Source organism: Lynx canadensis, chromosome B1 (genome assembly GCF_007474595.2).
Source record: "Lynx canadensis isolate LIC74 chromosome B1, mLynCan4.pri.v2, whole genome shotgun sequence".
Classification (NCBI taxonomy): domain Eukaryota; kingdom Metazoa; phylum Chordata; class Mammalia; order Carnivora; family Felidae; genus Lynx; species Lynx canadensis.
Window position 1 is genome coordinate 34,621,848 of NC_044306.2, and position 13,722 is coordinate 34,635,569.

A 13,722-nucleotide genomic window follows, 5' to 3' on the forward strand; every position below is an offset into this window, starting at 1 on the left:
CCCAGTGCTGTGGTAGACCTTCTAGCCTGTTCCTAGCTCTGCACTCGGCCTCAAAGCCTGTGTCCCCCAGGGCCGTGGCAAACACCAGGCACGTAACAGGTACAGGGCTAAAGTATGGTACGATCACACAGGCAGAGGAATCGGGCCATTAGAAGAGAACAGGCAATGGAAAATAATGGCTAACATGATGGCACAGGCCCTGAACCCCGGCCATTCAAACAATGCCTCTTCCCCAGAAGGGCATCCGTGTGAGAGCGGCCAGGCCTCCTGCCCAGCTTATGGCAACTCGGTGCTCACACGGCAGCTCACACGGTGCTCATTCTGCACTGCACATTCTCCTGCAGCCTGCAGCGTGTGCGTCTGCTGGAAGTGGGAGCAGGGAGGCGTGACAGCACAAGAAACGTCATACGATGTAAAAAGAGACAAGGACAAGCACTCGGATTTTTTCTTTTAATTATTTACCAGATAAAAAAGAAAAAATAGTGATTGTTTCTCTTCACCCCCAACATTTCAGTTTACCAAGGTCAAGTAGGAGAGAAAATGCTGAACAGGAATTCATGCCCCTGGCCTGGAGCAAATTCCCTTGGCTCTACAGCACCTCAGGGAGGAGGGACAGGGCAAAGGGCTCCAGGCAGAAATACTTGTACTGTGGCAGCAGAGTGGCAGCGTGGCTGTCCTCCTTTCTCCTCCCCGTTGCCAGAACATTCAGACCTTCCTGTCTGCCCCCCTGCACCATCCTCCCCAATGCATCAAAGGAAGTAGGAAGACAGGACTTCAGGAGGCAGGACAGGTATAGCGCAGGACCGGGGAAGCACACAGCAGACATGGCGGAAGACCACAATCTTCTGTTTCTATTGCACATCCTGGCTCAGATCCCCTGCCCTGAGCAGTGGGCTACAAAGTGAAATGCTTCTGAAGTTCAAACCAAGAACCCATGGTTGTGTGCCAGGCTCAAGAAGGGGAGGTGTGTGGTTGTGTGGTTTGTTCTGACACACACATGTAAGTTATGTGGAAGTTACTCCAGGATGGGGGCAAGGCAAAGATTATGCCTCATTAAAAGAACATATGGAGTTTGGACACCTGGGGCCCTATGGTCACCTGGGCTTCTCCCCCTCAAGTTCAAAAGACTAAGAATAACTCTGCAGTCAGCAGATCTTCTGCGTAAGACAGAAGAGGCAGCAGCATCCACCAACTACACAAGCCCCCTCTCCAGCTGTCACGATTCTGACACTCAGGGGTGACCTCTTTCTCTGAACACCTGGAGAATTTGGCCAGTGACCCCACAGGACAACAACCTTTCACACTGTATGTTTCTCCACCAAGTGGCAGCTATTAGATTCTCATTCTTCTCAATACCAAGGAAACCAGAGGGAGACTGGAACACGTTGTTTACCCAACCTTACAGAGTCCTCGAGAAAACAGTGGGGCGGGGAGAAGGGACTGATTTTGATTTGGCAAGGCTGCAACTCTTTCACCTTCATTGGCTGGAACAAAGCTGGTGGGTGAAGACAAACCTAACGGAGCCAATGGCAAGAACTGCAGGCTATGAGAGACGACAGGTCAAACACAGAACTGTATAAATTGTGGCACTATAAAGATGAGAAGGCAGGTCCATGACACCAGCTGGGAGCACGCCTTGGGAGCACGCTTCCAGCAATTACATCTGTCCTGTAGTAAGCGGTAGCATCCAGATAAATCAGAGTAGTTTTCCTTCCTCCTCTTCCCAACAAATTCTGAGAGTTTCTCATTTAAATAACTATGTACACACACACAAGCCTGGTCTCTCTTTTACATGAGGGTCCTTCACTTGAGGGTCCTAGAATGGCTTTAGAGAGTCGGTTCCAATTGCCTTTTTGGAGATTTACTGCTTGGGACCAAACCTGCAAGGAGAAGAAATGACTGAATACTCTGCCAGGTGGATCTTTAAGGTGAAAGCATCCCAGTGTTTAAAGGATTGAGTCTTAATATAAATAACGAGCCCACAACTCCCTTATGGGGTTTGGCACCCTGGCAAATTGAGCAATTGGGTTGCGACTCACCAACCCCGTGCCTGGCTACCGTCAGCCAGAGGGCCCTGTGCCCACCAGCAATCCTGGGAATACAGTTCCCTACCTCCCTCTGATAAGGACAGTTTCTCAAGTTCGGCTTCAAGTTCAGCGTCCGAGATCCTAGGGTTAGGCACACTGTTGGTATAAAATGTCTCAGGGGGGTTTTCAGGCAGATCAAAATGTTCTTTGGTGGTATCCTGAAGAAGGATGTCCAATTCCTTCTCCAGTTCCTCACTGTCAAAATCTGCAAAGAAAAGATGACATGAGAACACATAAAGCCAAGGGAGGATGAGTCAAGGATTGAGTAAAGGCAAAACTAAGCTCAGCTTTGCAAAAACATCCAGGCCTCCTTGTAGGTCAAAAAAAAGCCTGTGAGTTGAGAGGAAGAGGGTGCCTTCAAGCAAATATTCTTCCCACACACAGAGCTAAGTCACCTAGAGGGTATATTTTGCTAACACCACAGAACTGACCCTGCTTTCCCTTGCCCTTGAAGAAGGATCTTCCATTCAGAAGTCTAATGAGTCAAGATTACTGCAGTCCAGAGGGGTCAACAGTATAGCCTACCAAGGGGGATGACAGTTCCTTCTAACTACTGCCACGAAGGAGCCCCAGAGAGAGGAGAGTGCTGCCTGCACCAGGAAAAGTGGATCTGTGATCAAAACTATCACAGCACAAACAAGTGAAGGCCTCTTAGGAAGGAAGAAAGAAAACAACTGTCATGTCAACTCACCTAAGCCATTGGTCACCCCACCCGCCAGAGTCTGAGAAACTTCATCCTGGGTGTCACACAGCTGTAAGAGAAAAGCGTAAGGCCTTGAACACTGAGCGGCATCTCGAAGGTCTGTCTTTTGGTCTCAATGTTCAGGGTTACCAAGTAATGCTGCCCCATCTGAGAATCAAAAAATCTTCCTCAAATTCACAAGGTAAAGAGTCAAGTTTGGGAAAGGATGAAGTATAGCAAAGTCACACCTGCCCTCAGTTACTTCCTCCTGTGATTTTCCTCCCTGGCCCCTTCCTGTACCTCTTGGATCTGATCCACAAGGCTCTCTGCCTTCTCCACTGTGACATCCTTCATGGAGAGTTTTAGCGCTCCTACCCCGGCCTGATAGGCATTGAAAACCTAAACAGAAAGCAAAGTTATCAGTGCAAATGAAGAACAATGGGCAAAATACATACAATAGTGTTGCATCTCCAAAAGATAATTTGGGGGTTTGTTTGTTTTAAACATCCACACTTGATTCCTCCCATGTTCACCGAGGCCAAAACTTTCCAACAGGAAAAGCAAAATCCCAATCATATCTTGAAAAAACCCAGGCCTCCTCCAAACATCAAAGCCACAGTGGAGGGAATGAGGAACGTATCCCGGAGAGACCACCCAGGTACTGGAGCAGAGGGGCAGTGACTACCATCTGATCTGTTTGGGAGGCATAGATCCGGTCCAGGATGCCTTGAACAGTGTCTAGCTTGGCATGAAGGGCTTCAATGCGCTTCTCTGTCCGTTGCTTGGCCTTGAGAGATCTCAGTGCCTGGACGGGGGAGGTAGGAGCATGGAGACTTGGTCAGGGTCAGTTAGGCAGGCCAGAGGGCCAGAGGAAGGCTTTCCCACATGATAAGACCATCTCAGGCCTCCTCCTCTCTCACTTGTAAAACAAGCTGTGGTACCCAGACCACCTGCAGACTCCTCCCCCCGAGACCCAAGCTCCGCTCTGAACCGCTGGGACACCACCTCCCACTGCCAGCCCGGGGCACAGGTACACAGCTGGAGGGGAAAAGAGAAAACTCACCAGTTGTTTCTTTCCTGCTCGGCATGCCCGGCGGGCTTCTTCTTTACACCTATGAAACACAGGGGACAGATCAAGATGACCATGGCATAGGATGGGGGTGGTAGTGTCCTGAAAAGTCCCTAAGAGCCCCACTTAGGTAAGGTAGTTTCAAATCTGAAAATCAAATCCATTCCACCCAAAGGCTAGAAAAATAATGCCCAACAGCCCACTGGCACACTCCTGCAGCAAGCTGAGACATAAACTTGAACATATGCGTGCAAGAAAGGCAAACTGACTAAGGATAGGCTGTTTGAGCCCACGGGGAGAGAGAATGTGCCAACCAGACACCTTAACAACAGATTCCCATTTCGGAAGCCAGGAGATAAGGAATCAAATCCTAATACCAACAATGACCTTGGACACAGTCCCTGGTTGTCCCACAATGTTGGGTTTCTCCTGCTGTAAGAAGGAGACAGCATTTTAATTCAATGTCCATATAGCCTACTTTTTGGAGAAGTGTTCATGTGCCTTTAGCAGGGATGCCTTGTATGGCCATCCAAGGGGAAGAGCAGGAATCCCTCAGAAAGACCCTGGAAGGCAGAGACCTGTCTTGTTCACTACTGTATTTCCAAGTCCCTAAGTTAAGGCCTGGCTCAACGAACACTGGTTAAATGGATACCAGCATGGAAGTGCATAAACATAATGCTAACAGATGTAATCTCTGGGGGAAGAATAAAAATTCATTTTTTCTCTTTTATGATATTCTATTTTGCACAATTGCTGCATTGAGCAGTTAGCACTTTGTAATTAGTAAAAATAAATAAATAAATAAATAACCTTTCTCAAAAAAAAAAAAAAAAAGAAAAAAAGAGCCCACAGACACCAATGCTTTGCTGGCTCTGAGGGCCAGCCAGGGGTGGGGGTCGGAGGGTGCTCAGCTCAGGGGTAGTTACCTCTCTGCTTCCTGGGATAAGGACTCCACTTTGCGTGAGAGCAGCTGTTCACTCTGCATCAGCTGGTATACCCCAACATCTACGTCGTTGACAGGAGAGACCTTGGCATGTGGCCCTCGGGCAAACTTCACAATCTGAGGGACAGGGACAAATTACTAGGGCCCCTACCACGAATGCTGAGAAGTCCCAGGCAGGAATGCTGGTGGGCATGTCAGTATACACTTAATAAGCCATTGGGGAGTCACTGGATGAACAACTGGACTTCCATACCTTTTCCCCATTCTGCTCGAGAACCGTGACTCTCTTCTCTTTCTGCAGCTGCAGCAACACCAAGTAGAAGGTCCTCTCATCCGGGCAGGAGCCTGCACACAGGGTGCTCAGCTCGGACAGGGCCACCACAGGGTGGGAGGAGAGAGGGGAGTTCTGATACAGACGATACACCTCCTCGGCCTTCTCCTGCAGGGAAGGCGAATGTGCTTATGGGCCTGGCCACTCCTCATGGAGCCCAGAGAGTCCCGACCCCATGTTTCCAAACCGTGATCGTGCAGGACAAGAGCAGGGAGCGCTGGTCCTGCCCTCCCTGAAGTAGCAGCTTTGGAAAAGGAAAAAGGATTTGTGTTTTTTAAACCCTGGAGGAAATTTGGTGTATATGGATGAAACGAGGTACATGATATCTCTGTCCTTGCACATCCATTTGGGACTTTATGTTTCTGTGTCTCCCGAGAGGCAGGGGAAGGAGGAGGAAGTGTGGTGTGCTGGCGCGGCCATGACCGAGACCTGAGGCTTGGTTTTAGGCCCTGCCTATCTGGCCCTGCAGTCTCACGGGTCCTCAGCATCCCTCTCACAAACTGAAGAAGGTGGATGAGATGGCATCTGTAGTCCCTTCCAATGCTGGTCTTTCCATTTTTATGCCAACTTCTGACACTACAAACAAGAGCATTACTGAGTCTATAATGCGTCTCAAGAGAGAAGTATGTGACAACCAGGTAGGACAGGGTTTTTGTGAATAGCCTAAGAAATAGAAGTTTCAAGAAACAATGCCACCGTGTTCCTCCTACATGGAAATTACTCTCAGTCCTCTGCAAACAATATTTACTGAATTAGGCACAAAGTGCTATGAAATGTAGGGAAGGAATACCCAGGAGTTCAGAGATTGCTTGGGGGAGAAAATGGTTGTTGAGCAGAATTCTGAAGGGTGAGTAAGTCCCTAGGTGAGGTAGGTGGGAAGAGCATCTTAGGAAGAGGGACGGTCATGAGCAATGGCATAGAGTATGAGTCAATAAGGTGTTTATGGGAGGGGACAGGAAGGGGAGAGAGAGCAGAAGCACTTCTCTCTTACAGAAGGTGCAGCAGATTCTTTGCTGTCCTTTATCTGCAGATGGTGGGTAGTCATGGAAGGGAAATACCAAGGCTGGAGTAACAGATCTAGCTGACAAGTGGGACAGGGTGGGTTATAGGAAGTAGGCTTAGAGGCAGAGAGACCATTTATGCAAGAGACTAGGAGAGACCGAACAGGGCAATGCCAGTAGGGACAGAGAAGGGATGGGTTCAAGAAGAATTCAGAAGATAAAACAAGCAGTCCATGGTACCTGGGCATGGGGTGGAAGGAGAAAGACGAGTCTGGGATGACTCCTGGGCTCTGGCATGAGTAACAAGGTGGATGTGATGCTATTAACTAACTAATAGCAAGAACACAGAAGGAAAAGCATATTTTACAGGAAAGACAAAACATTCCATTTTGGACACGTTTTTTGGGATGCTTGAGGTACATTCAAGAAGATACATACAGCAGATAATTGGGTACAAATCTGAAGCTCAAGGGAGACACCAGAACAGAACATATATGAAAGGACTCTGAAGGTCCTCAAGCATATAGAAGGTAATTAAAATCCCAAGTGTAAATGAGTTACCCAAGGAAATTCAGAAAGCAAAGTAATAAGCTGAACGAAGACCAATGTTTAAGAGATGAAGGAACTCATAAGAGCTACCCAGAGCACCACCAAGAACCCATAGTGTAATGACAACAAAATCAAAGAAATGGAAAATTTTAACAAGCAAGTAGTCCATAGTGTCAAAGGCAGCAGAAGAGTCTAATAAGATAGAAACTAAAGTTTTCATTTGGTTTACCTGCCCTGTCAAATAATAATGCTTACTATAAAGCTACGTAGTAAGAACAGTGTGGTATCCAACCAACAGATTAACAGTAAACAACATTAATAAAGGTTAAAACTGGCTATCCACTTGGAAGAAAATAGTTTTTCCTCACCAGATACACAAAAACAAATGCCAAATTACTGAAATTTAAATTGGGGAAGTTTAACCTTGGGGTGCCTGGGTGGCTCAGTTGGTTGACTGTCCGACTTCAGCTCAGGTCATGATCTCATGGTTTGTGAGTTCAAGTCCCGTATCAGGCTCTGTGCTGACAGCTCAGAGCCTGGAGCCTGCTTGGATTCTGTGTCTCCCTATCTCTCTACTCCTCCCCTGCTCACTCTCTGTCTCTCTCTTCTTCAAAAATAAATAAACATTAAAAAAAATTTTTTTAATCTAATTAACCTTGAAGTAGAGGATGACTTTGTAAGCAAGACCAGAAATTCAGCAGCCATAAAGGAAAATTTTAGAGATGTGACTATAGAAATATGGAAACTTCTATATGGTAAAAGGCATCATAAATAAAAACGAAAAGCAAACAAGAGACTGGAAAACAATATTTACATCCTTAATGCTAACTATATTATATCTACTCCTAATACATAAAAAAACTCCTATAAATATAAAAGACAAACAATCCACTAAAAAACAGGCAAAGGATATAAATAGGCAACGCACAGAAGGAGATACATAAATGGCCAGCAGATAGGGGAAATGATGCTCAAATCCGAACTAGGAAATATCATTTTTATTTGTCGTACCGGCAAAATGTAAAAGACTCATGTTATCGAGTGCTGGCAAGGATGTGGGGACACTGAACACCTGAATGAAAGTGTGAATTAGCACAAACTTTTGAAAAGTAATTTGGCAATTTCTGTGCATAAGCATTTCTAGAAATTAATCCACAAAAATAAAAATGGAAGTACTGCACATAGATGTACACACAAGGCTGTCAAAGTATTTTTTTTTTGTAACAGAGAAATTAGAATAACTTAAATGTCCATCTGTGTGGACATAACTATTGCATAAATTGTGGCACTTCTATAGATTTTTATGCAGCCATCCAAAGGAATGAAGTACATCTGTATTATATAGGGAAAGATACTTATACTAATAAGTGTAAAGAAAAAAAAAAGGCAGGCTGCAGACCAATAAATAAAGATTCTATTTCTGGAAAAAAATGGAGCGTATGTGCATACATATTTTTGTACGTATGGGCATGTTCATTTATTTATTCAACATATGTTTATTGACTCTCTACTATGTAGCAGGCACTGTTCCCAGAGTTCCAGGGCCAATGGAACATCTCCTATCTGGTAGGAGAGACAGATTACAAACAAGTAAACAAGTAAATAACATTTTTAGAAAGCATTAAATGCTAACAATAAAATAAAACAAAGTAACGGTGTGGGGGCGCCTGGGTGGCTCCGTAGGTTAAGTGTCCGACTTTGGCTCAGGTCATGATCTCATTATTCATGGATTCAAGCCCCACACTGGGCTCTGTACTGACAGCTCAGATCCTGGAGCCTGCTTCAGATTTTGTGTCTCCCTCTCTCTCTGCCCCTCCCCTGCTCGCACTCTGTCTCTCTCTCTCTCCCTCAAAAATACATAAATGTTAAAAAAATTTTTTAAAAAGAGAAAAAGTAACAGTGTGAGACAGGATCAGTAAGAAAATATGTGAACACACAAACACACGCATGTGTGTGCCCACATGAACAGAAAGGAATGTACCCAAAGAGACAGAAATGGGATGAACAGAAAGGAAACATTCATTTCCTTGCATAATTATTTTAAATAGCAAAACTTACGGGCAATTTTTACTTTTTGGTTATTTTTATCAAATCAAATCAAAAGTTATTGGCTTTCTGTGGCCAGACTTGGGAAAAATCAATTTACCTCAGAAGTAGACTTTGTTTTAAAAAAAATATCCAGATAAGACCCTTCAGTTTCACACATTAACACAAGATTCCACCCCAGGAAAAGACAGTGAAGTTACCATATATGTCACGGAATGAGCTTAAGTGTTGAGTGCTCTATTTAGTGATGTAAACTGGGCATAGACTTAACAGAACCAGGTCGGTGCGGAGCTAGATTTATTTTTCTACTTAAGTAAGATTAAACGGCCCTGTGGTTAAAAAGTACTGTTGGTTCTTGGAAGATCTAGGTTATTTATTCCATTCCTGCCCCCTTTTCTGCCTTTGCTCTCAAAAGACTATGAATCCTAAACCACATCTGTGGGGGTAAATGGGTCTACCTCCCTTTACTCCAGTTGGAAAACACTTGAGGTAAGAGCCTGCAAAGAGGAACGGAGCTTGGCCCAGAACCATGCAAACCATCCTGTGGTTTCTGCGCGGCCTTGGCTAAGTCCTGGAGGTCAGGGCGCTAGGTGGGAGGATAACCATGTGGGTGGGAAAAGGAGGAAGAGCCCTTCCTTTGAAGCATGCTGCTCGGTCCAATGGTGAGAGACAAGGAGAGGTGGCAAATTCTGGAGATCCCCACCTCAGTCTGAGGCAGAGAGGGTTGGGAGTCTGTCAAGGTGACAAGAAATCAGAGCCTCTCTTGGGGTAAGGGATGAAGATGGAGAGCTGGCCCCAGCTGTGTGGAAGCCTCCGAGACTATGCAAGGGTCCCGAGGTTGGGCTTGGTCTGTGAGTTTCAAAAGTAAGTGCTGTCGGGGCGCCTGCATGGTTCAGTTGGTTGGGCGTCCTACTTTGGCCGAGATCATGATCTCACGGTTCCTGAGTTCATGCCCCGCGTCGGGCTCTGTGCTGACAGCTCGGGGCCTGGACCTGGCTTCGGATTCTGTGTCTCCCTCTCTCTCTGCCCCTCCCCCGCTTGCACTCTGTCTCCCCAAAATAAATAAACATTAAAGAAAAAAAAAAGTAAGTACTGTCTGTCTACAGCATACTTCTGCTACCCGGTGTTCAGTCGGTTTCGGTGGAGTGGTGTGCACTGCATTAAAGAGCGTGTGGAAGGTGAGGAAGTGGTGACAACAAAGCTTGGTCAAGAAGGAGAGAGACAGAGCACTAACTAGGCAGCGGCCGGGTCCCACACAGGAGTCATTCTGTGATCGGAAAAACCTGAGCAGGTTTCGAGGCTGGGGAAGAAGAGGGAGATAGGAGACAGAATGTACAGATCAAGAGGCTAGCTAATGGGACAAGGGGACAGCAGTGTAGGGACAGACTCAAGAGCACACGTGGAAGAGAGGATGGACACTTCATCCTCTGAGCTTAGGGAGAAAGAAAGGCTCAGAAGACCGTAAACTGGATGTAGGACAGAAAGCTGAAGGCCTGACAGGAGATCCTACCTTCTCAATGAACTGTCAGCAGAGTCGCAGAAGGGGAGAATGGAAGGCACGTGAGTGCAGGCTGGGAAAGGACTAGTAAACTGGGCTGAAGAGTGGATGTGAGGGCCCTCCTGGAGCTGGGGACTGTGAAGGGGACCCCAGTCTTGGTGACAGCGTGATTCTGTCTGGCAGGGATGGCAGACTGTGGGGTTGGTCTAAGGCAGTGCAAGTGCTGGTGTCTCTGGGGTGGACCGGGGGAGCCGCAAGAAGCTGGGTGCGTGCTGTAGGCTGGCTAGGGAAGACAGGCCAGGAGGAAGCTGACCGACCAAGAGGGCATGAAGGGACCACAGGCCTGGTGGCCTCTTCAGTGACCATCACTAAGGCCATCGGTAAGCTGGAAGGGGAAAGGGTGTAGTCACAGAAGAGGAAATCTGAACTTGGTTTGCTGATTTAAGGGAAGGCAAAGCTGAAGTCACAAGGTCCTCAGGAATCCTGAGAAACTCTTGCCAGTAAACTACAGAAGGCAAAGAATTTTCTACACTTCAGCTTATCACTAATTTCTACGCATACAGAAAATAATCAACCGTATGTTATGGACAATTCCTAGACAGAGTATCACCCTTGAAATGCACAAGTCCAACTAACAACTAAATAATGCTACAAAAGGTCAGTTATCAACTCTGTCATCATGTAAAAAAAGATATGCTCTTTTTCTAAGGACAGACACAGGCACGTGGAGGATCCGGTCATCACCTCTCCCTTCTGAGCACCCACCTTCAGCAGCTCCACAGCCACGAGCACCTCTTCAGCAGGAACCTTATTGTCCCCTAGCATGTTGGAAAGAGTCCACTTGAGGGGCTTCAGCAGGAAGACTCCAACCCCCCAGGAGATCCAGCTGCTGTCTACACTGGCCATGAAGTCTGACTCCCGCTGCAGCTCCCCCCGGCTGCAGGCAAAGAAAGAAAAGGACACGTAGTAGGCTTGATGCAATGTCCCGTTCCAGTCCCCACCTACCCTCTTCCCCCGAGAGAGAAATCTGATCATCACCATCATAAATACCATTATCAGGTACCTACTCCGTGCCAGCTATTATGAGCAGCATTGTTTCTGCTCCAGCTGTCAGCACCATTGATGACTCTGTGAGATGGATGTCATCCTTGGCATTTTAGTTCATGAGAAAATGGAGGGACCGAGGTGAGAGAGGCCAACTCTGAACTATAATTTGGCTCCAAAGGGCAAGTGCTCCACTAAGGCTGCAGAGGCACAGCAGGCTATGAGGCCTATGTTGAGACCTTCGTTTACAAATGAAGTTCAATATGATAAAATGACAGTAACAGTAATGGATTACTGTCAATGCAAGACATGAGGAAATACACAAAGATGTTCAGAGAAAAGGTTTTCTGCTATTCCTGAGCTAGGGTGGAGATACGACCTAAGCATTCTATGGTACTGGTAATAAGCAGCTACATTTACTGAGCCCTTACCATGGGCCAATCACTATGCTAACGGGCTACATAAGGAATAGGATTTCAAATCCTCATAAGAAACCTAACTACAGATATCATCACCATCTTATACTTGGTCAGACTGAAGCTTTAAATAGAGGGGTACATAATTTAGCAAGTGGTACAGCCAGGGTGTGAGCCCAGAACGCTTGGCCCTCAAGCAAAGCTGTTAATTACTATGTTATGCTGCTTCCATGGAGAGTTATCTTCCTCAAAAATTCTCTGGATGCCAGACCCCATCAAGCACCAGGAAACGTCAGCAGAGTGCCAGTAGCCGGGAGAGAAGATATCAAGGTCTTAAAGGTCTCTGGATGGGAAGAGGCAGGGACAGGTCCTACCGCAATAAAGAAGTCCAGACTGTTCTTGTCCCTCACCAACTTAAGCTATGTTCTCCTCCGTATCCTGCTTCAGGCAGGAACTCAAACTTTGCACAGTACGCTTTCTCAGAAAAAAGAAGTTTCAGAAACGGCTCGTCCCGCCAATGTCAGCCAATGGAAAGGTACCGGGGAGATAAATCAGGAAGTGCAGAAAACTCAAAGCAACATCAAAACTGACTTTCTTCTTCATTCATTGAAGGAGGTACTACGCTAGCCAGGCTGCTCTCAGTATATGTACCATGTGATGTGCAAATGATTTAGAATCAGGAGAGTAGGGGTCCAGTCCTGGCATTTCATCGAACTAGCTGTATAAACCTGAGTAAATCGCTCGACCTCAGTCTCAGTCTCCTGTTCTGTCTGCTGAGGATAATTCTATCATCTCGCCTGCAGGACTGCTGAGGAGGTCAGATGAAACGGGATGATATGCAAAGTATCTGCATACTATTAAGTGAGGTACCTTAGATATCCATGCTATCGCCTCAGGTATCTCCCAAACCCTGCACCTGTCGCACAGGTAGCACCTACAGGCCCTTCTCAGAGCAACAAGGTACTCGGTGAAGCCCTCAACCTCCTTTATGTCCTCTGCTTCAAACAGCCCGTGCCAAGGACAAGCCAAGACAGGCCAGACACATGACCTGTGCTGGGGGCTGCTGGCAAGATCCCCCACAGACCTCTTCCCCACGACTGCCTTCTTAGTCCTGCCTTCCTTAGTTCAGTAAATCCTATCTCATAGACCTTCTGTCCAGGGTAATTCAAATTTGGAAGCCCCTACAAAATAACTACACAACGGGATTCCACTCCAGACAAGTCATTGTCACTTCTGCCAGGTAGGTTTCTCCTCCCACCGTCTGGATCTAATCTAATCGCACTATCCTGGACCCCCAATTTGCCAGATGCCCGTCTCTCTCTCCCTCCACACCCCTAACACAGCCTCCTTCTCGTCCTCCTTCGCCCACTGAACACACACAGACCTGCTTCTGCGGGCCAGACCCCGGCATGGGCGCGGTACCCTCAGGGAGCCACCCCCGCCCCCTTGCCCGGGCCCGCCCTCACCGTAGTAGGTCCTGCAGCACGGTGGCCAGCCCCAGCGGGACACTGCCCTTGCGCTGAAAGGCCTCCTGCAAGTCCCGCAGACGCAGGCGCACCACCCCCTGGCGGCGGCTGTGGCTCAGCACCAACGGAGCCCAGAAGCCCATCTTGCTGTCCCAGTCGGTGCTGTTCACCTCGCGACTCCTTTTGAAGGCGGAGAACAGAAAGGACATGCGCTCCTCATCCTCCTCCCACTCGGGGGGCAGTAGGCCCGCCGGGTCTCCCCCGGCTGGGGCCTCGGCCTCCCGCTCCGGGGACCACATCGGAACCCCAGCCCCGCCAAGGCTCCGAACACAACCCCGGCCCTGTTCCCCTTCCGCCCTACTTCCCTCCCGGCTTCCGTTCCTTGACTACCTCCTCCTCTGTCATTACGTCATCGCCACCCCTAGCGTGAAATAAGTCCCGCGCCTTCTCAAGCGCCTGCGTCTCTCTGCCCTCCCTGCGCCAGGAGGCGTGATGATGACCCTATTTTCTGAGAGGCTCAAAGCGCTTGCGCCGACCCCTTCTCCCACAGTCTTTGTGCGGAAAGAAGGGCTTCGCGCGTGCGCGGCGGG

The 13,722-nt window shown here is 47.7% G+C and overlaps 1 protein-coding gene across 2 annotated transcripts; it reads right to left on the reverse strand.

The window, feature by feature from the left end:
• Positions 1-436: 436 nt before the first annotated feature.
• On the reverse strand, positions 437-13,658 carry CHMP7 (charged multivesicular body protein 7). Of its 2 annotated transcripts, XM_030312391.2 has the most exons (10): positions 13,133-13,658; positions 10,972-11,143; positions 5,035-5,220; positions 4,765-4,898; positions 3,833-3,881; positions 3,455-3,574; positions 3,070-3,168; positions 2,779-2,839; positions 2,113-2,292; positions 437-1,880 (listed from the first exon to the last, which is right to left on the reverse strand). In XM_030312391.2, the coding sequence occupies exons 1-10, from the start codon at positions 13,429-13,431 to the stop codon at positions 1,828-1,830; spliced, it is 1,353 nt and encodes a 450-aa protein (XP_030168251.1). In that variant the 5' UTR covers positions 13,432-13,658; the 3' UTR covers positions 437-1,827. The 2 variants fall into 2 exon arrangements, with proteins under 2 accessions (XP_030168251.1, XP_030168252.1); XM_030312392.1 differs by lacking the exon at positions 2,779-2,839 and having other exon boundaries at positions 13,133-13,505.
• Between the last annotated feature and the right edge of the window lie 64 nt (positions 13,659-13,722).

Bases quoted from the DNA above. Each gene is read 5' to 3' on its own strand.
- CHMP7 (XM_030312392.1), bottom strand. From the start codon at position 13,431: ATGTGGTCCCCGGAGCGGGAGGCCGAGGCCCCAGCCGGGGGAGACCCG. The intron at 5,221-10,971 runs GTGGGTGCTCAG...CCTTCCCTGCAG, and splicing joins TGGCTGTGGAGCTGCTGAAG to GAGAAGGCCGAGGAGGTGTA. The intron at 4,899-5,034 runs GTATGGAAGTCC...CCTGTCCCTCAG, and splicing joins TCGAGCAGAATGGGGAAAAG to ATTGTGAAGTTTGCCCGAGG.